Source organism: Miscanthus floridulus, chromosome 10, assembly GCF_019320115.1.
Source record: "Miscanthus floridulus cultivar M001 chromosome 10, ASM1932011v1, whole genome shotgun sequence".
NCBI lineage: Eukaryota > Viridiplantae > Streptophyta > Magnoliopsida > Poales > Poaceae > Miscanthus > Miscanthus floridulus.
Genome location: NC_089589.1, coordinates 127,235,968 through 127,257,723, shown reverse-complemented (window position 1 = coordinate 127,257,723; position 21,756 = coordinate 127,235,968). Strand labels below are relative to the sequence as shown.

Genomic DNA, 21,756 nt, shown 5'->3' with positions numbered 1-21,756 from the left:
TCGTGAACCGAGGTACGAAGAAATCGCTAATTTGCCGTTGGGAGGAAACGACCCGTTTCTACGGCCCGCGATGCGACTTCCTCTTCCGCGCTCGCTGCAGCGCCGCGCAGTGCTCGTCGTGCCGCCGTCGCCCAAGCCGTACTCGCCATGCCGCCGTACGCAGAGGCTGCGCTCGCCGTCCGCACACAGGCTGCACCGTCGTTTCCCGGCCGCTCGCGTCCGCCCAGGACGCGCTCATCGCGGCTCTGTCCTCAAGGCCGCTCGCTGTCCGCAAAGGTCGCGCCATCGTTGCCCAGGCCGCTCGCGTCCGCGCAGTCCGCGCCATCGTCCAACCAGACCTCGCCGCGCCGCCGTCGCCGCGCTCACCGTCCGCACAGGCCACGGCCGGGCTCTATGACGACGACGAGCTTCATGGTGCGGGCGAGCTCCAACTCCTGGCGACAGGGCCAAGCTCGCTGACGACAAGGGAGGCAAGCTTGCCGCGGCCGGTGGCCTGCCCCCTTGCATCGCTGATGTCCGGCGAGCGGCGACCTGCTTTGCTTGTGCTTCCTGAGGAAAAAGGGAAAAGTGTACGTAACCCTCTGCTATTTCACCCTAAACTATAAAATCGTATCTCCTAAATTTTTTAAAACCGATCAAATAACCCCAAGCGATTTTAGACGATGATTTTGCTACAGTAACGATGATTTTGTCTTTTTATTTTTTATTTATTTTCGCTGAATTTTTAAAAAATCATAGTAAATCATAGAAAAATCTAATTTTATTGGACTCCACATGAGTAAATCTACGCAGTGAACATATAATATGGTATATTTTAGTACAAAGTTTTGCTATAGCTTTAGATCTATGCTTTTCTATAATTAATTGGAATAATTCATAACTGTAGCTTCTACGATCCAATTGTGATGAATTTTTTATGGTGGTCTAATTATTGTATGCTTGAACTGTATTAAAAATTTCATACTCATTGGATCATGTATGACTTAATTATAGATTTATTTAAGTTTATTCTTGTTAAATCTATGTATTATCTATAATTAAGACAAACCCCGTCACTGTAGCAAAACCACCGTCCAAAATCACTTGGGTTATTTGACCGGTTTTAGAAAATTCAGAGGATAGAAATTCGATTTTATAGTTTGGAGGTGAAGTAGTCTACCTTGAATGGTGGGGGTTAGGTAGACTTTTTTATGAGGAAAAAGGCAGCTGGCAGATGAAGTTTGGAGATTGAAAGAAAGATAAAAAAGGCGACATTTATTATACCAAGACCCTGCATTGTGTGGTACAGTTCTATAGATGGTCTGCTATGAAAACCGTGCTAGTTTTAACCATTGGGCTACCCTAAGTCTCTGGCTTCCATTAGGGCTTTGTTTAGGTTTTAGTTAGGAATTAGTATTTGACATTGTAGCACTTTTTGTTTGTATTTAACAATTATTGTCCAATCATGGCCTAACTAGGCTTAAAAGATTCGTCTCGTAATTTACAATCAAACTGTGTAATTAGTTATTTTTTATCTACATTTAATACTCCATGTATGTGTCTAAAGATTTAATGTGATGAAGAGAGAGTGAAAAAACTTCAATCTAAACAAGCCCTAGTATTACAAGTGTGAGACTCGATTCACCTTCATTATTGCTGGTAGCTAGGAGAATAGAGGCTTCACAACCAGTGCCGGTCCTATGATTTTGAGGGCCCTCTGGCGAACTTGTCGCGACGGTCTCTCTCGACAAATGTTTCTTAGGTAACATTCTAAAATTCTAACACCTGACCTAAATTATAAGAAAAACATAATTATATGAGTACAAAGTACTAGACAAAAATTGAACAAGGAAAAAAAACCTAAGGCCTAGTCAATTTGGATATGAACTTATTCAGAACCAAGATTCACAAATCACAAAAAGGGCAGAAGGCAATAACCAAGATCAGATGTTGTCGTCTTCGTCGAGCCCTGCTTCAGCTGCCTGGTCGTCGTCGTCGTCTGGAACGCCGTCGTCTGGCTTCTGGAAGACTGGAACTTGAGCATCGGTGTCTCGGTGATCTGCGCTGGTGATCGCGTGGTGAACTGGTGATCAGCGCTGCGTGTCTCGCAGTCTCCCGTCTCGCCAGAAGTCCGGAAGTCGCGACTCGCAATCGCTATGTGCACGTGTGCAGGTGTTGGCGGCTCGGCTCCTTGCCTCCCGGAAAGAAAGAGGCCCACGACTCCTTTTGCTGATGGGCCGCTGCATCTTCTCATTAATCTTAAATCCTAATGAACTATAGCTAAAGGGTATGGAGTATTATATATTTGAGCTTGGGCCCCCATCCCGCGAGGGCCCTCAGCCGTCGCACCTCCTGCCCACCCCTTAGGGCCGGCACTATTCACAACCAATCAAATTCTCTATGGGCTTGCAATGCAAGAATACACTCACAATGGTAAGGTACGGGTAGAGGGGACACTATGGCATGTCTAGAAGGCGTTTTGTTAAAGGCGTTTTTCTCAGTGCCTTAGTTTCCAAATATATAAAGGCATTTTTGTGAAAACGCCGCTACAAACATGTTTTCAAAGGCTGATATGCATCCTGTTCGCTTGGCTTATAAGCCATACTTTTTCAGCTAACGAACAATATTTTTCTCTCACAACAAATCAGTCAACAATATTTTCAGCCATGGCTTATCAGCTAAGCAAACATGGCAATGAAAAACGCCTTCATTACCCATAGGAATCGGCGGCATTTTGGAAAAAACGCCTTCATTACCTGTAGGAATCAGCGGCGTTCTGCAAAAACGCCTTATTAGGCTGTCTCCAACAATGAGAACCCAAATACAAGACCCATTTCATGTTTGGGTAGTGCGGCAATGGTTTCAATACCCATTTTTTATCTTCTATAACAATAAGACCCAAAAGAGAATCCTTTCTGCAAATGGGTCTCCAAGAGAGAGGATACTCATATTTAGGTTGTGTCTTCCCTGTCACTCAAAATAGGTCTCCTATATAAATACTCTGTCGGAGACTGATACAGTATTATCGAAGACTCATTTTGTGTTTAGATGCTCTTATGGGTCAGACAGTGTTAGACGACTCCAACAACGTAACCCATATCTGAGACCTATTTCTCGGTTTGGGTAATACACAGTAAAAAAAGGTTACATCTCCGTAGCTTCACTCTCCAACAGAGGAGCCCCAAATCCCTGCATCCGCAAAAATATCCGAGCTCCCACTTCACTACTGCTGCTACCATTCGGCGGCCTCCACCGGCTATGACGCCGCCACAGCCGGAACGCCGCACCTGCGCCCTCCGCTGGCCACGCGGCGCGGCCCCGCAAGGCGCCGCTAAGCCGTACCTCGGCAACGCCGCCGGGCCGCGCGCGGCCCCTCAGCAGCACCGGTCCGCCTCCGCCTGTCTCGGCCGCGGTCGCGTGGCCCCGCAACAGCGGTGCCTTCACCCTCGCACGCTCCTGCAGCGGCGCTGCAGCAACGCCGCTGGGGCGCGACGTGGCCCCGCAGCTGCGGCCGTCCGCGTCCGGCCATCTTGGTCGCGCCGGCGTGGCCCCGCGGCACTGGTGCTTCGTCCTCGCGCGCTCCTGCTTGGTCCCGTGCACGTTAGCTGTCGAAGGAGATGCATAGCTTGGTCCCGTGCTTGTCTGGGCTGGCACACGGCGGCTGCATCACGAGGCACCTGCGGCAGCACTACGGCTGCGTCACCAGCGCCCTGCGTGTGCCACGAGGATGAGCAGCAGGGGCAATGGAGATGGAAGAGCAATAATAGGTTCAGTCGTGGTGGCCTCGGCGAGCTCCGCGTCGTGGTGGCCTCGTCCGCCGACGCAGCGCGCGAGGTCATGCGGATCCCCGGCGCGGACACCAGACGAGCGCACGCGGCGCCCGAGCGCGGGCGAGCGGGGTCGGCGTAGGCGCGGCGGCGCTGCCGCCGTTGGCGAGCGGTGCCGACGCGAGCGAGCGCGTCCAAGGAGAGAGGGCATGCTTTTTTGCGTAGCGCTTCGGTTGATAGCCAAAATGGGTCGTCTGTCTGGGTCAGCCGTTGGAGGCTGTTTTCGATAGGCAAAGCAACTATGCGTAACCCATTTTGGATTTGCCTCCTCTCATTGGAGACAGTCTTAGACCTGATATCTCTTATCTTGTGCGTGTGCAACTGAAATACGTGTACGGCTTTCGTCCACACAATCTTTCACCACGCGCTCCGAGTTTACCCGGCGCCGACAGGTGGGCCCCGCTCGGTCGCCGTGTCCGGTGCGCCCTCCCTCCCTCCCTCTCATTCTTTTCATCCCTCGCTGTCTCGCATCTCTTCCGCCGCCCACCTCCTCCCACGCGTCCTTTCCCAACGGCGGTTGACCCTCTCCCCTAGGTGCGGCGACGACGGCCCAAGCGGCTCCAGCCACCCGGTCGGCGGCGACGCGCTCGGCGGCGGTGCGCACGGCCCCTCTTTCCTACCCGGTCGGCGGCGGTGCTCTCGGCTGCGGCGGTGCGCACGGCCCCTCTCTCCTAGCTGGCGGCGGTGCGCTCGGCCCTCTCCCTCCGAGCCAGCCGCGTTGGGCCCCCTCCCTCCGACGGCAGCGGCGCGCATGGCTCTCTCTCCCTATAGAGTGGCGGTGTCGGGCCCTTCCTCCCAGCCAGCAACGGCACGCTCGGCCAGCCCCTCCCGACAGGTGGCGGTGGCCCAATCCGTCGGCAGGCCGCGGCTCCGACGACCGATCGAGTGCGTGCTGCAGTGGATCAATCATCCTCATCCACCTCCTGGAGTTCACCTGCAGAACCATCCAATGCGCAGACCCATATATGCAAGGTGAGTTTATTGACCTGCTTCATAACATTTATGTCCTGCCAGTGGATCTGCTCTCGATTCCATCTAGCTTGATATTATGGTTTGGATTAAGATGGCAGTGACACATTGGCATCACAAGGTATTAGTGGATCTGCTCCCTCACTTCGTTTACTCAGTTAACAAATCAATTTGCTGACGTTTTGCAGAGTAATGCCGTAAAGGTAGTCACCATTGTTCATTCAGTCACTAAATTCCCCAATTTCAGTTTATTTCATTACAGATTATTCTGTGCCTCCAGTGATTTAGTCCATTGAGTAGAGGGCATGGGCTAAATGTCGCTAACTATGACATGTTTTGCTCTCTTAGTCAGTTGTGAAGGAAGATATATAGATACATAGTTGAGACATATAATGGACACACGTTGATCTTCTGTTGTTCGTATAAGAGCTAATGATTGAGGAATGGGAGCATCTAGATTGTGATTTCCTTTGATTATTCTGAAGTTAGCTAATCCAGTAAGCGAGTCCTGGTAATGGCTTTGTGATGGACCAATACAAGTTGGTAACAAACCTTAGAATATACTCAGCAAACCAGCAAGGACTCAACAATTTCTCATTGAATCAACCTCTAAAATTACCTATAGGCTTTGCTGGAGAGTAATCATATGTTGCAAAGGGTGCAAATGGTAATCCCTACTCTCCATACTGTTCTTGCTCAAAGTTTTGGCTTCTTCTCAACTAGTTATAAAATTACAAATAACTAACCAACCATTAGTGCTTGAAAAAAAAAATCAACTAGGGTAGAAAGATCCCCTAATTTCGTTCTTAAGAAGACTGCAGCACACTTAGCACTTGTTTATTTACATCTACTTTACAGCCCTATGATTTCAAGTAACTACTACTTGTGATAATCACTTGAATACGATACTTGAAATTACACCTGATTTCCCTATGATTTCAGGTGAAATAGTTAGTAATCAGTATGGCTTCTCATAGTAAAACATATATGCTGATTTAAAGAATGCAGTGCTCTTTGTCTCCATCACTTGCCAGTGTTTTACACTACAGATTAATCTGATTCCCTATGGTCTACATTGTTTTCTCTTGAACCAGTTCTTGTCATTTCTAGGCACACATTATCATCACGGAAATAGTTTCATTTTTGTACTTTGTAGTAGTATCTATCTCAGCGTCGTATGGCAACTTGCCTTGATTCTCAGGGCCTTACCTTACCTAAGACAACTTGAGTGTTAAGCTGATCTTTTGAAAGTTACATCTCAGGTGGTTGCGTTGCTGCTTGGTCTGCATGTATATTTGTGATATACCTTCACTGTTTTGGGAATTTTGAGCTCTTCCCAATCCCACCAGTGCACTCTATCTTTTACAGCTCTCTTGTATTCTTGAATTTGACAGAGCTTGTATAGGAAATCCTGGGAAATCAGGTGCTGGAGTCATAATTCGGCGGTTAGATGGATCTGTGGTATGTACACCAGTCTTAGCTTAGCTGTTTTATTTTTTCTTCAATTATCATGCCTAGCTGTTTATTGTGTTCCCCCCTCTAGTGAAGATTGCTCTACTACATAAACCTGACAGTGGGCTGAGATCCGCACTGAACCCACACCTGTCCAGACGTGCATGCGTTAATTAATTAGCCCACCCCAGTCCAATCCCTCGTGTACAGAAACCAGCCCACACGACCATATTGATATTGCAGCCCGCACTGCACCAAATCATTGACCAAATTGTGCAGATCTGTAAGCTACATCTTGAAAGTCAGTTTGGTTTTTGTTCTGCCATATGAGACATGCAATTAATGGTGGATTCTCTTTAGTTTTTTTTTGTTATGTTGTGGACTAAGTCAACCTAACAGTACGAGTTCATTACATACCTGCCTTACTGTTATTAAATTATAACTGCCCTTTTTCTGCTCTGAAATCTTTTTGCTTCAATTTTTATTAAGGGGATTCTTCCTCACATGATCTCTTTTCTGATCATCCATTGATGGATGATGAGGGCACTGAACAATAAGGAATGACGATGCTGCTCTGACAGTTGCGATTAAAAGGCAGGCTATGCAGGATTTGGCCAGCAGCAGCTCAGTTACTGATCAGGTTAGTACAGACAACCTTGCTGTTCATCCATACTAGTACCTTTTTGGTGCACACTGTCGCCTTTGATTTTTATGCGATCTCTATGTAATATTGATTTGTCTTGACAAAACAAAACAGGCATGCCAGTATATGGGAGGGCGAGAGCTGAGCGAATTTTGCTTCTTGAAGATGGAAAACCAGATGCTCCATGAAGAGTGAGCCTAATAATCTTGCTTTGGTTTAATTTCATCCTATAGTGTTTTTGGCAAAGTGTTTATTACCTTTGTTTTGCATTGTTATTTCTGTAGATGCCTCGCAGTTTGAGATGGCAGAGAAGGAGCTACTACTCAAGGTAAAATTCTCTGCCCACCTGGTGTGGTCGTTATGATCATTAGCACATATAAGAGTGGATCTTGATCCTGATCTTGTGTGACTGTGTCGAACAGGAACAGAATCTGCGGCTCGAAATTGGGAAGGTGCGGGAGCAATACAAGAGCCTACTGGACGAACACCTTTTGGTTTCAACTGTGCCAGCACAGTGTTAGGCGTCGCTTCAATTCGCAAGTCACCAGGCGCGCGGTTTGCCATTGAACCAATTAATAAGGTATTGGAGGATCTACATGTAACTGTGTCTGAATGGGTTCTAGGCTCCTGGTTGCTTATTGTTTTTATGTCGTGCAAAATTATTAGGAATTTGTTGCTGATCCTTTCAAAATTATTCTTTCCAGTACTCATCTGCTGGTAGTGACTCAACATATATAGTTAGTTGGATTGACACATACATATGTATATAGCTGTGATATGAACATGTCAGGCTTTTATCTCTCTTAAAGGGAGCAAGAAGCGTCATTAGGAGTGAGGACCTAAACATGAGGACCGAGGAACATCATTTGGAGATGAATATATTTTTCTACCTTATTGTGTCTAGTTACAAATATAACTATGTATGTCTGATAGAATTAAATGCTGGATATAGTGTAACGTGTGCTCTCAGCCTCTCATTGGTTCATTCTTGAATGGATTGTGTCGATTTTATATTTCTAGCAGTTCCATATGGATAGCTTGATTTTGGAGGCATTTCTAATAATGCCTCCATTAATGTTTGAAGGCGTTCTACAGAACGCCTCTAAATAGTATTTTAGGCAGTCAGAAAATACCTTTAAATGTTGATATTAAAAGGCATTTTGGAAAAACGCCTCAAAAGACCTTTTACTTCCATGTTTTAGACGGCGTTTTAATAAATGCCTCAAAAGGTCTTTGAGGGCGTTTTGACCATTTTTGGAGGCATTTGTAAACGCCTCCTATAATGGGACATGCTTTAGTGGGATGTCTTATTAGCTCATCACTCGTACAATTTCTTGTTGGGAATGTGCTGAATCTTTAGCCAATTCCTGTGTCCCCTCTCCTTACAGGACGTCCTAAGCTTGCCGACGTCGACCAAAGTGATCTCCTGAAGAGAAGGAGGCAGCGTGGGAAGGAGCTCGATATTTCTGCAACTCCGGATGACCAGTTTCTGGAGCGACCTAAGGCCCTTCTCCATGTTATCAGGCAAGGAGTCCCAGCCGCACGAAACAATGCGGAGCAAACGGAGATGGACGAAGAACTCACTGCCTTGGGGAATGGATACCAATCCTCTGCACTCGCAGAGCTCAAGCTTGTCAAGGTGCTTCGGGGCGTCTGAATGCTGATGGTTCAGCATCCAGCTAGGATACATTGAACCACAGTACCACCAGATACACAGCTGCACAAGATGCTCCGGCGGGCAAAGGCCCTCGAGCACCTCTGCCTCGACGTCTGGATGGTCGCCGTATATTTTTTCGTTGAAGTCCAGCACCAGTACATTGAGCCGCTTCTTGCGGGGTAGCTGGGCTTCTAGGGCTTCCTCTTTGCCTCCGACAGTTCCAAGACCAGATATTCTCAGGGTGCCTCCAAGACTGTTAAGGTATTTGAGCTGCTTTAGCTCGTAGCCTGGTTCTTTCCCTACTCTGAAGTGCGGCATTGTTTGGAGTTGTGTCAGCCTGCCAATGTTGGGTAGGTTCAAGCTTGGATAGCAGTGCCGCAGATGGATGAGATCAGCCACATCTTCAGCACAGGATAATCTGAGGTCAGGAGCATCCAGGATCTGCATGTGGTAAAGCTTGCTGAATGTGCTTGGGATAATCAGGTTCACATAGTTGGGGGAACGAAACCGAAAATAACGTAGATGCTTCAACTGATCAATACATGATGGGACCAAGAACGATAGCTTATTATGGTATCCTCTTACTCTGATGATCAGGACACGCAGTTTCCTCAGTCTCATGAGCATACTTTCAAAAACAACTTGGTTACTCAAGTCATTATACCCAGTGTGTTTAAAAGGTGGTGCTGTCAGCATTTTAGACATGCTCCCGTCCAACTCCTCAAGGATCAGGGTGCGAAGATTTGCCAAGTCCAGAATCCTCTCTATGATCCCTGCTCTGTCGTAGGTCTCAACGAATAGATGGTGGACCTCTGCCGGGATTTCTTTTGGCAAGCCATTATTCACATCAATTCTGAAGAAGTCACTTCCGGCAACCCTTTCCATCAACTCATGCAGCAGATCATGAATTGTGAATTGCTCAGTACCAATAACCGTTCTGTGCATTTGCAGGAACGAGAATGTCAGCAACTCGTCAAAGTATCGGTTGCCTAATGCTTCCATGTCCTCCGTTGCACCACTGGTCTTTACAAACCCTTGTGCTATCCACAGGTGAACCAACATGTCCCGTTTCAACATGTATCCTCTAGGAAACGTGCTGCAGTATTCAAAGCATCGCCTAATGTCTGTGCCGAGCTGCTGGTAGCTCCACCACAGTGCTCCCATGGTCTCATTCAGAACATCAAGGTTTGCTGTTCTTTCCCAGAAATCCAAGCTTTTGTTCCTTTGAAGCCTTTTTGCCACTGTTACCGCTGCCATAGGTGATCTGTGGAGCTTTTCCACTATCCTTCTCCCAATTCTTTCATACTCAACATCATAACCAACTGAGCCTGCTTGTATAGCATGATGCATGAACAGTGATAAGTAGTGGTCCTCTCCCAAATCTGGTATTGGAATTTGCTCCTGAGCACCTAGGGCTGCAGCTGCATCTTTTGTTTGAGCTGTCACCAGGATTCTGCTTCCACGCTGACCAGCATTGATGGCGTCAAGAAAAATGTGCCACTCCTTCTGATTCCCATAATGGACCCATAGATCATCCAACACCAACAAGAAGCATCTGCCTTTCAAATTTCCCTTCAACTCCTTGCATAAACTTTTAAGACCTTTGGTACCGGATGGCCGGCTTCGAGAAATCTGTTCCAGCATATCACGAAATATATCATCCAGTCTGCATGTCTTCGACACATGAATGAACATGACCAGATTGAAATGGTTTCCTTCGGCCTCTTCATAGTCACAGACGTATTGCGCTAGGGTACTCTTCCCAGACCCTGCAATGCCATATATGCCGACCACAGAATAACATTTACTTGTACTTGAGCTAGCTGCTTCAGCATTTGGTCCCTTTCGAAGCAAACAACATATATGCTTACGCTCCTTCTCTCGGCCAAATACATTCCGTTCAATGCTTCTGTACAAGTCTTCAATATCCTTCTGTATGCTGATGCTTTCCTTGTCAGTATGCTTGACAGAAAGCTTGTTGCTGTTACTATGTTGATTCAACAGATGTGATTTCTTCGAGCAATTGGCAATATATTCTAGGTCCTCTATTCTTTCCCTCAAGCTCTTTTTATCGATAGTTAGCAGGAAAGAATCTTCTGTGCTGCCATCCTTCTGCAAGAAGAAATTATCAAATCATTATATATCCTAGCCATGTTTGTAACGTTTCAGGGGAAATGGTCTAACACAAATATTGTTAGTTTATTCTATAATGTTTTCAGTTGAACAATATTTGAATATGGCAACTATTGTACACACTTTGAAACCAAATCGTGTAAATGTAATCAACTAGAATTAGAAGAACTCACCAAGGAAGAAACTATTGGTGTTGAAGAATAAAACTGTTTAAATGTGGTAGATCCATCGCTAAGCTTCGAGGCCAGCTTATATAATAGAATTATATTTGCTTAGAAGGCAAGGAGCCGCTTTTCTAGAGACTAGCAAACATGATCATGTGTTGAGCATGATCGGTATAGGCCTAATTCAAACCTTTAATTGCCGGAGGGTGCAACCGATTAATGATCGGGTGAATCTTATGTTTGATTACTAAGGTCGGCACGATTGGACCTAGGAAATGGAGCTGGAGCTCGATGTTTCGGCAGTGATGTCCCGTAAGGCAGCTCTGCTGATGAAAAGCACAAGTCAATCCTTCTCTCTGCCATCACCACGCACAAGATCTACAACCCCTTCATGCTTCCTGTTCCTAAAATTTTTGCAGGGATAGTTGTAGATATGTTTGTTTATCATAAGGCCTTGTTTAGATGCATGTGTATCCACCTCAATCCACATGTGTTGGAGTGAAATGGAATGGAATTTAATTTAAATTCACTTCAATCTACATCAACATATGTGGATTGAGATAAATACATGCGCATCCAAACGAAGCCTAAATATTACAAATCTTGTAGTGATTTGGTATGAGTTTTTGCAGTTAGGTCCACGAAGGTTGGTGTCGAAAGGGAAACCGCTTCACCAACTTGATGCAACTTGTGCCTGACTTTAGTGGAATAAATGAGACTTGTTGGTTATGCTGGTGTGTTGCCACCAGCAGAGCCCCTGCACTTGACGTTCTCTCTGTTTTTGTGATACAGCACACACTGAGCCAAGTGTGGCGACCCCCAAGGACACCTTGGCATAGTAATGGACATGTCATGGTGATGTCCATGGCCAAACATAGTTGCACGTCAAATTTGGCCCGCAAAGGACACTTTTTGACATCGGGCGATGTCCCCATGGACACACAACCAGAAAACGCAAGTGCAGAGATACATCTTTAGAGGTAAGAATACACAGGAAGGCACCAAAGTGGCCAGAGGCTCCAAGGTGGGGTCGGCCGAACCCACCATGGTCCTTTAGGCCTACCCGTCAGGATCCACTCCATTCTAACATACTCCTTGACTGGTTTGACATGCCTTCTCCCTTTCTTTTGATGCATTTCTTTTACATTTGTTTCTTTCACTTCAAAATAAAATTAAAAAATATATATATACTTCTTTTGGTTCACCATCCATACTCTTGTCTCCAATTGAATGAATCTTGTATATGCTCTCATTCTTCCTTTTTCTACACTAGTATGCTTTGGTTTGGTTGTATTGATCGATCGTACCTCCATAGGCTTTTTAAATTAAGCATGGTGCTTAGGTCAAAATAGCCCGCCTTAATCAAATAAGACATGACGTCAAGTTTGATTATTGAATCAAAACATACTTGTACAGAATGTGGTTGTACATATGGACTAAACCCTTTGAAGAGATCCTAACATATGGGTATGTTAAGCCTCAGGATCTATGGTTCCCGATCGAAGAGACCCCCTAGCCGATCCCCCTAGGATCGCCCGGGGGCTCGGGGGCTATACCCATCGGGTACGCTCGCGTGCACCCTCAGACTAAGGAACTTGCCTGAGCCTGAGCATGCCAAGGCCTCTGCTCAGGGCTCGGGGGCTTGCCCGAGCCTTTGGCTCCCGATCGACAGGAAACCTGAGCACGGCCCTCGGCTCCTGCCCGGCCTACGGCGCCAGCCAAGGCCCGGGCACAAGGCGACAAGCCCCGAGCCACCAAGTCTTGGGGGCTCCTTGACGTAGCACTTTGGGCGCGGCCTTGCCCACAGGGCGTGACACAAAAAGAAAAGCTTTCCCTCGGCCTCTAGGGGCTCAGGGGCTCCCAAGCCCGTGCATTAGCCCCTAGAGCCGACCTCCTTCGCCACCAAGAAGACTCCAGAAGGTCCACCAGGGGGAGGCCGGTCCAAGCTGACACAGCATGACATGCAGAGTGTCAGAACAGAGCAGCCGGACGGTGCCCAGGGCTTTTTCTGCTCCACGACATCGCTACGGTCCATAGAACGCTGTTGCAAGACCCTCCTGGACTCCGGCGCATGTTGACCATAGGCTCAACCCCCCAAACCGCCATGTACCCGACCTATCTCGATATATAAGGGATAAGGTCGGATCCTAGGGAAGAGTATCCTAGAGGAGGACGATCCCAGACAGATCATTCCATTCCTCACAATCCATCCGCTCCTGCTCAACACCGAGAGCAAAGCAACCGAGAGAGGGGCACCGAGAGCTCCTCCACCGCATCCGTCGTATTCCTCCTCTCCGATGAGGGAAAGGCTCTACCGGTGGCGAGGCAACCTCAGGATTAGCGCCGAGCTAACCCCCTACCAAATCTCTCTCTTTCTCCTGTACACTCTGTTGTAATCCCCCAATTTTGGGTGCTCTTGAGTATAAGGATCATCAGCTGCTGGACGTAGGGTATCGATCGGCCCGAACCAGGATAAACCATTGCGTTCTCTCTGTGATTCTTGTGTTCTTGAGTCCACCCAATCCACCACAAACACGTACTCTGACACCAACTCGAACAACAATGCTTGTCACGGTTCCGACCCCACGACAGCTAGCGCGCCTGGTAGGGGGTAGTGTCAAGTGCTATTCAGGCTCTATGGTGGCCGGAGCCACGTGCCTCGTCACCGGAGCAAGTGGTGCTGCCCCTAGATGGCGGCGTCCGCTTTCCCAGCGAGTTCATCACAGCCGGCGCCTTCGCTCCGGGCCAAGTCCTCAACTTTGGGAGCCTAGCCTACATCACCGACTGCTACGACGAGCTTCGTTCGCTCGACGGGGCTGCGCCGGCGGGCAGCGAGCTCCCGACATCGCCCCTCCATCGGGCCTCCTGGGAGCAGATCTCGAGGTCCTGGCCCAGTAGATCCGGTGCGGTCTAGGTTCGCACCCCACCGTGTCGGACTAGCGCCAGATGTTCTACTTGCTGGCCAACATCCACCACCAGATCGCCACCGGCGAGGTGCTCCCGCCACCTGACCACTTCTGGTACTACCTCTTGGACCTGCCTTTCGAGATCCAGAATGCGGCGGTGTCATTCCAGCTGGAGCTGGAGCACCTCGTCAGCCGCGAGGCGCCATGAAGCTCCATCCTCTCTAGCGCCGTCGGGGTCGACGTCCCCTCATTGCGCACCTTCCTCGAGATCCTCTCGGGGAACGGCTCGGAGTACGACTCCGACGGCATCGACTGCTACACCCTACCGTGTACACGCTACTGCGTCGGCGGTGAAGTCCCCACCGGGAAGGCGCCAGGGCTCACACAGCCGAACCAAGGGCCCCACAGCCCCACAAGCCGCCTACGAGAAGGTGGTGACCTGCTTGTGGGCTTGGTAAGGGGACCTAGAGGCCGTTGAGGCAGAACTCGAACCCCAAAGGTGAAGGCTTGCGCGGTAGCGAGCCACGCGGCCCCTGGCGATGGCGACAAAGCCTCCTCGGTATCCTTAGGTACTTCTCGACGGTGGAAAAGGAGGCCAAGACAACGACGGCGTTCGATTGGCTAAGCCCCACGAATGCGCCCGGTGTCACCCAGCGGCTGCGGCGGTACGACACACCCCTCCATCCAGGCGCTTGAACCCCCAGAAGGGACCGACCCGATCGAGGAAGGTACTGGACCTTCCCTGCGATGGAAGACCATGGCCAAACCCGCCGCCCAGGGGCCCGAAACGCAAGCTGGGCTACGTCACACCCGTCCTCCGCCTCGACAAAGCGCCTCGGAAGGAAATGCAAAGCTATGTAACTTTCCCTATTCTTTTTCTATTCCCGTACCTTACATTTTTAGTTGAATATTTGGTTCACTTTCTAATTGCCGTGAATCCCCCCTCCTTCTGGTAAGCGCGGAGCACCGCGAGGTTTGCCTCGTTGGTCGTCGCCTGCCCGACCTTCTGACTTCGGTCTATTTGTGCCCCTAGACACCCCGACCTAGCGCTAATGCCTGTGTGCCACCAAGAGGGCATGACCCAAGGCCACCTACGGCATAGCCAAGGCTTGTGAGGGAAAGCGAATCCCAAATACCGATCGGAAAGGAGGTCGAGCGTGCCCAAGAAGCATAAAAAAGACAGGGCGGTAAAGAAATGACAAACACACGAACTAAATATTTACAACAAAAAGAAAAACATTAAATTGTTCTAGGGACAACACCCCGTAAACCAACCACAGGACACATATTGGCTGAACTCTCTTCTCTCATAGGGACAGGGGAGGCGCCGGGCATGCCCGTCGCTCTTCAGCGATCCGGCGAGGGGTTACGGGGGATCTCGTCCAGGGGCACGATCGCTAGGATGGTGTCGGCGGCGACCTCCAGGCGGGGCATCAGGAACGCCAAATCAATGGGATTGATGCTTCTGGGGAAGCCTCCTGCCACCTCGCGAACATTCACCGCGCCAGGGAATCGGAAGTGGACTGTGGCCAGCGCCGAAGCCGCCCCTGCCGGACGCCATCCTCCATGGTTTCACGGAAGTGCTCTGGCGCAGCGTGGAGCCGCGCATTCACCTTCGCCGCATTGTCGCGCACCCCCCTGTGGAAGTGGGCATGGTTGGCGCCTAGGGAAGCGATCCGGAGCTCCCCCGACTCCACGCCACAGGCGTTGAGGTAGGCCCGCAGCCTACCTGCCTCCTCCTGAAGCCCTTGGAGTTGCTCTTCCAAACGACGAGCTTCCTCTCTCGAGCCTACACCAGCAAAAGTTTGAGACATCAAAACCGTGTGGGAACACGGCCCGAAGTTCGCTACCCGCGGGGAGCAAAGATGGAGAAAGGGAACGACCCGTACCTTCGAGATCCTCCCTTAGATGGGCTGCCTCTATTTGCGCCGCGTCACGCATGCTCTCCACCGCTGCTGCAGCCACCATCTCCTCTTCGGCCTCCCTCTGGGCATCTTCCGTGGCCCCGATGGCATCGTCCCGCTCCTTCCGCAGTGCCTCGATCGTCGCCACAGAAGGCATAAGTGGGGCACCACGGGAGGGCACCCCCGATGAAGGGGCGCACCGATCCGGTCCGGTCACCGACGGGGAAGGTGACAGTAAGCGAACCTGGCATCAAGGAGGCTCATCGGCGCTCAAGGAACCGACCTCAACAACTGTTCTCCTAGGGAATCCACTACACACGGCGCAAACATCGGAGTCAAGAACGGTAACGGGAGCGATGAGAAGCAAAAAATGATCCTTACCTATCCCGCCGGGGGGACGAAGAGCGAGGCAGACTCCACCCACGCCGGGCGAGACTCCTCTGGCGCCTCTGCAACCCTCCGTCGGCCACCACCGCGCGCGGCACTAGAGCTAGAGCCAAAGCCACCATCGGAGGTGCGCCAAATTCCAGCACCGGCGTGTCCACCGACCCTATCGGAGGCACGGCCATCCACACCCGCTACACCATAGAAGGTGGAGAGGGGGCTCTAAGATCATCCCGGTGAACGGATGGCCCATAGGAGGGGGGTGCTCGACGCTGAAATGGATAGGGCCGACGCCCTCCCCCGGGTAGTTTGCACCGACAACCTTGATCATCAGCACCCTGAGCAACTCCTCTGGTATGGGATAAGGGAACTCCATCATCGGGTCGGTGATCCCCTGGTGCTGCCACAACGGATGCGCCCTCTCTCTCAATGGGAGGTTCTGGCAGTGAATGCGCATGCACACCACCACTGGCCCGGTCATCCCCTGCTCCTTTAGGGCCTCAATGTCCTCCATGAGAGCAGGAACCCCACGTCCTCCTTCGCCAAGGGGAACAGCCGCCACAAAGCTGGGGTGGCACTGCCCGGCCTCTCCTCCAAGAAGGATGGGAGCACCGAGACCATGTTGGGGAGGTAGAACCAGCACCTCCTCCAGCACCTTTCAGTGTCAAAGCCTAGCGGATGGACGAGCAAGGGTGAGGTACTGGCCAGCAGCATGCGGTCGCACCTGCATCCGGGCACCCCCCATCGCTAGAAAGGCCCTCGTCGGGGAACGACGGGACCACCTAGAACAACCACCTCCACAGCGTGAAGTGGGGCTCAATCCTAGGAAGGCCTCACACAGCGTGATGAAGGTCACAATGTGGAGGATCCCCTCTGGCGCCAGGTCATGGAGGCAGAGGCCGTAGAAGTACAGGATGTCGCCCGCGAAGCGGTGCAGGGGGAGCCCAAGCGCCAAGCGGTGGAAATCGTTGAAGGAGATGACCTCCTGATCCTCGGGTGTCGGCACTAACTCCCCGATGGTGGGGGGCACCAGCCGGCCGCTAGGACATCCTCCGGCGCTAGCCTGTCCTCCTCCATCTTCCTAACTCCACCTCGGTCACCTCAGGAGGCGCCCATTCCGCCATGGGGACAAGGGGAAGAACAGCGGCGGCGAGTGGATGAGCGAGGGCGAGGCAAAGCGGAGGCTTTCAGGAAGGGAAGGGCTTCGCTAAGGACAGAAGGTAAACCTCCATCCCCACCTCCCTGACTCTGCTTTAGTACTCCATGTGCAGCGGCTGCCACGCACCCACGATCCCACGCGCGATCGTACGACGTGGCGGCGGTTGCTAGACCCAAGGCGGAGGCAAACCGCCACCTCCCTATCGGCCCGACCTCTTGAGCCAATCACATGGGCCACCCACTCTGTGCACGCCTCCTCATGGGACTTGAGGGGATCTGACTCCCCTTGGGCCCACCGCCCCCCATCAACGGCTTAGATCCGCTCACGCCAAGTGTCGTGGCTTCTCCTCCGCTAGATCCACTCCACATGGCCTAACATCCCACCTCCCAGATGAAGTGGGACGGCATGGGAGTGCACGCCATAACTCCTCCATCGGGCACGGTGCCCCATGCGCCATCAACCGCATGCATAGAGCGTCAGCCGATGGGACGTGCCCAGTAGCCGCCATGCCCACTGACAAGGAGGCCCCACGATGGCCTCGGGGGCTACGTCGATGGGCGCTCGGGCGGCATGCCCCCAAAACCAACCAACTCTCTAGAGTTGGGTCAGGAGCCGCTGAGCGTTGGGCCCAACGAGGGCCCCTCACCCGAGCTTGGCGCGCTCCTCGCGCCCCAACCTATGGCCACAGAAGGTCGTCCCAAGAAGGTCGTCCCGAGAGGATCGAGGCCTGCTACCGAAGCCCCTAGAATGGCGTGGCGCACTAGGTGATCAGGTGGCCCCGAGCCAGAGCCTAGATGCTCTCGATCACCCAACCCATGGTGGGCTCCGACCAAAAAGAAGGGTGTCCCCGGGCCTAAAGTTGGTAACTCCTAGATGAGTTCACCGAACCCTCGCTCGGACCGTAGACCTACGCGGCATAGGATCTAAACAGGGGTCGGCACCACTGTCACCTGGCCTCGGTGGCCAGGCACCCCCATCGCACTGGGGAAGGGCCCCCATGGTGGGCACCGCCCTCTCGTCAGCGGAAGCCATCCCCGCCATGGCTAGTTCGGTCACTGGAAGGTCGAATTCAGCCCTTCGTCGCCATCATGGACAAGTGAGGCCACGAAGGGCTCAGGGGCTCCTAATGAGATCCTAACATATGGGTATGTGAAGCCTCGGGATCTATGGTTTCTGACTGAAGAGACCCCCCGGCCAATCCCCCCAGGATCGCCTGGGGGCTCAGGGGCTATACCCATCGGGTACGCTCACGCGCACCCTCAGACTAAGGAACTTGCCCGAGCCTAAACATGCCAAGGCCTTTGCTTAGGGCTTAGGGGCTTGCCTGAGCCTCAGGCTCCCGATCGACGGGAAGCCTAAGCCCAGCCCTCGGCTCCTGCCTGACCTATGACGCCAGCCAAGGCTAGGGCACAAGGCGACATGCCTCAAGCCACCAAGGCTTGGGCGCTCCTCAATGTAGCACTTTGGGCTTGGCCGTGCCGGCCGCTACACCGACAGGGTCACGCACGGGGCGTCACACAAGAAGACAAGCTTTCCCTCGGCCTCCAAGGGCTCGAGGGCTCCTAGGCCCGCGCATCAGCCCCTAGAGCCGACCTCCTTCGCCACCAAGAGGACTATAGAAGGTCCACCTAGGGGAGGCCGGTCCAAGCCGACATAGCCTGACACACAGAGCGTCCAAATAAAGCAGCCAGACGGCGCTAAGGCTTCTTTGGCTCCACAACATCACCACGGTCCATAGAGCGCCGCTGCAAGACCCTCCTTGACTCCGGCGCATGTAGACCATAGGCTCAACCCCCCAAACCGCCATATACCCGACCTATATCGATATATAAGGGATAAGTTCGGATCCTAGGGAAGAGGATCCTAGAGGAGGAGGATCCCAGATAGATCATTCCATTCCTCGCCATCCATCTACTCTTGCTCAGCACCGAGAGCAGAGCAGCCGAGAGAGGGGCACTGAGAGCTCCTCCACCGCTTCCGTCGTCTTCCTCCTCTCCAATGAGGGGAATGCTCCGCCGGTAGCGAGGCAACCTCAGGATTAGCACCGAGCTAACCCCCTACCAAATCTCTCTCTTTCGCTTGTACACTCTGTTGTAACCCCCCGATTTTGGGTGCTCTTGAGTATAAGGATCATCAGCTGTTGGACGTAGGGCATCGATCGGCCCGAACTAGGATAAACCGTTGCGCCCTCTCTATGATTTTGTGTTCTTGAGTCCACCTGAGCCATCGTAGACACGTACTCTGACACCAACTGGAACAACAATGCTTGCCGTGGTTCCAACCCCGCGACACCCTTGCAAAAAAATCCTAAATTTTGGTGGGTAAGTCATGAGATCATTCATGGAGACAAATCAAGGTTTGAGGTATTCTTAAATAATTTTGCACAAATTTGCCTTAACCTTGTTTAAGCTTTGAAGTCTTGGTGAACAATGAGGGAACATCATGGGATAAGTGTTCTATGCTAGCTAAAACCAACTCTTGATTAGCATGGAAAAAGGACCACTAGCTCTGTGGCAAACACTACCCTTGCTTCAAAATCAGTATGTATCCCTTTGGGTATGTGTTGTCTACTAATCTCTTGCATAAATGAAACAATGAATGGAGCAAAAAGGTTTGAACATGAAGCCATGAAAAGAGATGGCATGATAAGAGGATCAAGTTAAAAGAATTCAACTCATGAGACAAGGTCCTCATGTTCAACCCAAGGGTCAAGCTATTTGACCATGGAAAAACTTAGAAGCAAGTGGGAAGGGCCAGTCCATGTCATCGACGCTGCGACACATGGGGCCGTCATGCTTCAAGACAACAACAGCAAAATCCTTAAGGTAAATGGCCTTTGTCTTAAAAGTTTTCCATGAGCATAGCAATCTGGAACAAGAAATTGACATGGTTGAATTCTAATTTAACTTAAACTAAAATCTACATTTCTTATCTTTTTGTTCATATCCATATTTTATTTCTAGTTCTAGAATGCACTTAGCTTGACTAGTTGCCTCATCAGATTTGGTCTAGTTAGCCACCATTTGGGCGTCGGGCGACGTCCAATGGTGGCCAACTAGAACCATTTTTGGTATGCACTTAGGAAAGAGTTAGGAGAGCACCAAACCATGTCCTATTGGACCCAAACCCACAAAAGGGAATCGGGCAATGTGGAGTTGGAGTCAATCGACCTAGACCGATCGCCCTGAGCATTGACCAATGTTCACATCCTACCCTTGGTTGCAATCCTCACCAAAAGAGGGGTTGTTAACATTGGCGCAAGTCCTTTAGTCTCTCCTTCTCTTCATCTTCCTTTCACCAACAACATCTCTTTCTTCTTTGAGCCACCAAGGGACTCTCCTCTATGGTCCCAACTTGTGACAATAGCAAGGTGCTCACCGTCCCCTTTGGGGACGGCTTTTCCAACCCTTCCATGGCCCTTCCTGAAAGCCAAACTGCTGTCATGACCGCCAATATCCTCGAAGTCGAGCCTCTAGCCGTGATCCCACATACCATAGGCTAGCTAGGCACCACGAGAGTGTTGGGAAACCCACAAAGGGGTCAGCCGACCCTACCCCAGCCCTCCAGCTGGCCACATTCTGCTCCTTAGTCCCTGTATCCATGCAGCCATCTTCTCGGGTAGCAACACCCAAGAGGCCATAGGAATAGAGAACCTCTTGTCTCCACCCTCTCCTTGAGCACATCAAGACCTTTCACAATAGTTTGGCACTTAGGTTTGTTTTAAGTACCTTCATCACTATAACTTGTGCCTAAAAAATTGAAACCAATGAAGTTTTGGTTCTGCTGGTGTATTGCCACCAGCAGGGCCCCTGCACTTGATGTTCCTCTGTTTTCTATGTTCAGCATATTTTGGACCAAGTGTGGGGGGGGGGGGCGGTCGACCCCCAAGTTCATCATCTCAACATTCTGAATGTATCATGGAGCTCCACACTACAACACAATCCAACACGTCAAAGTTGGGCTCGAAAGGCTACATTTGGGCGTCGGGCGATGGCCCGATGATCACTCAAACGAAAAGCATTAGCATAGGAAGACGTCTTTGGAAGAAGAACACACTTGGCAGCAACAATGTGGCCTGAGGCCTCAAAGTGGGGTCGGCCGACCCCACTATGGACCTCTGGCCCACCAGTTAGCCTTCGCTCCACTCCTATACACATGTTGACTAGTTTGCCACACTTCTTCCCCTTCTGGTGCATTTACTTTTAATTTCTATCTTTCCCCCTTACAAAATAAAACAAGAAGTACCACATCTGATAATAAAATTTGAACAGTGACATGATTTATGACATCTGAAAGGTAGAAGCATCATAAAGTTTATTTCTTGCATATGCTTATGCCTGTGGGAAACATATCTTGATAGGAAAATCATATTGACCAAGTTGTTGACAAATGTGATATGGTTCTTGGCTCATGACTCATGCCTTTTCTACTCAAAGTGCTTAGAGGTTTATTTTTGAAAATGTCATAAAACCAAAGTGTCACTTACTCCTCAATAGTGAGAAAAGTCCTACCAGAGCCATATATGTTCATACAATGTTTACCAAACCTTCTTTATATACTACTTGTATTGGGTTGAGTT

The 21,756-nt window shown here is 50.6% G+C and overlaps 1 protein-coding gene and 1 long non-coding RNA gene across 2 annotated transcripts; one reads left to right on the top strand and one right to left on the bottom strand.

Moving 5' to 3' along the window:
- Positions 1–4,276: 4,276 nt before the first annotated feature.
- On the top strand, positions 4,277–7,833 carry LOC136487188 (uncharacterized). The gene is made up of 5 exons (XR_010767165.1): positions 4,277–6,236; positions 6,717–6,867; positions 6,985–7,061; positions 7,155–7,198; positions 7,293–7,833. It is a non-coding gene; the product is annotated as an uncharacterized lncRNA (long non-coding RNA).
- A 355-nt stretch (positions 7,834–8,188) lies between these two features.
- Positions 8,189–14,039, bottom strand: LOC136489569 (putative disease resistance protein At3g14460). The gene is made up of 3 exons (XM_066486164.1): positions 13,852–14,039; positions 12,716–12,770; positions 8,189–10,639 (listed from the first exon to the last, which is right to left on the bottom strand). Exons 1-3 carry the CDS (start codon positions 14,037–14,039, stop codon positions 8,189–8,191), a joined length of 2,694 nt encoding a protein of 897 aa, XP_066342261.1.
- Positions 14,040–21,756: the final 7,717 nt, after the last annotated feature.

Excerpts from the sequence above, each read along its gene's own strand:
- LOC136489569 (XM_066486164.1), bottom strand. The coding sequence starts at position 14,039 with ATGCCGTCGGAGTCGTACTCCGAGCCGTTCCCCGAGAGGATCTCGAGG. Across the intron at positions 12,771-13,851 it reads TCGAAAGGCAGGTCCAAGAG|CTTGGACCGGCCTCCCCCTG; the intron begins GTAGTACCAGAA and ends ATGCTGTGTCAG. Across the intron at positions 10,640-12,715 it reads TCTTCTTGGTGGCGAAGGAG|AAGGATGGCAGCACAGAAGA; the intron begins GTCGGCTCTAGG and ends TTCTTCTTGCAG.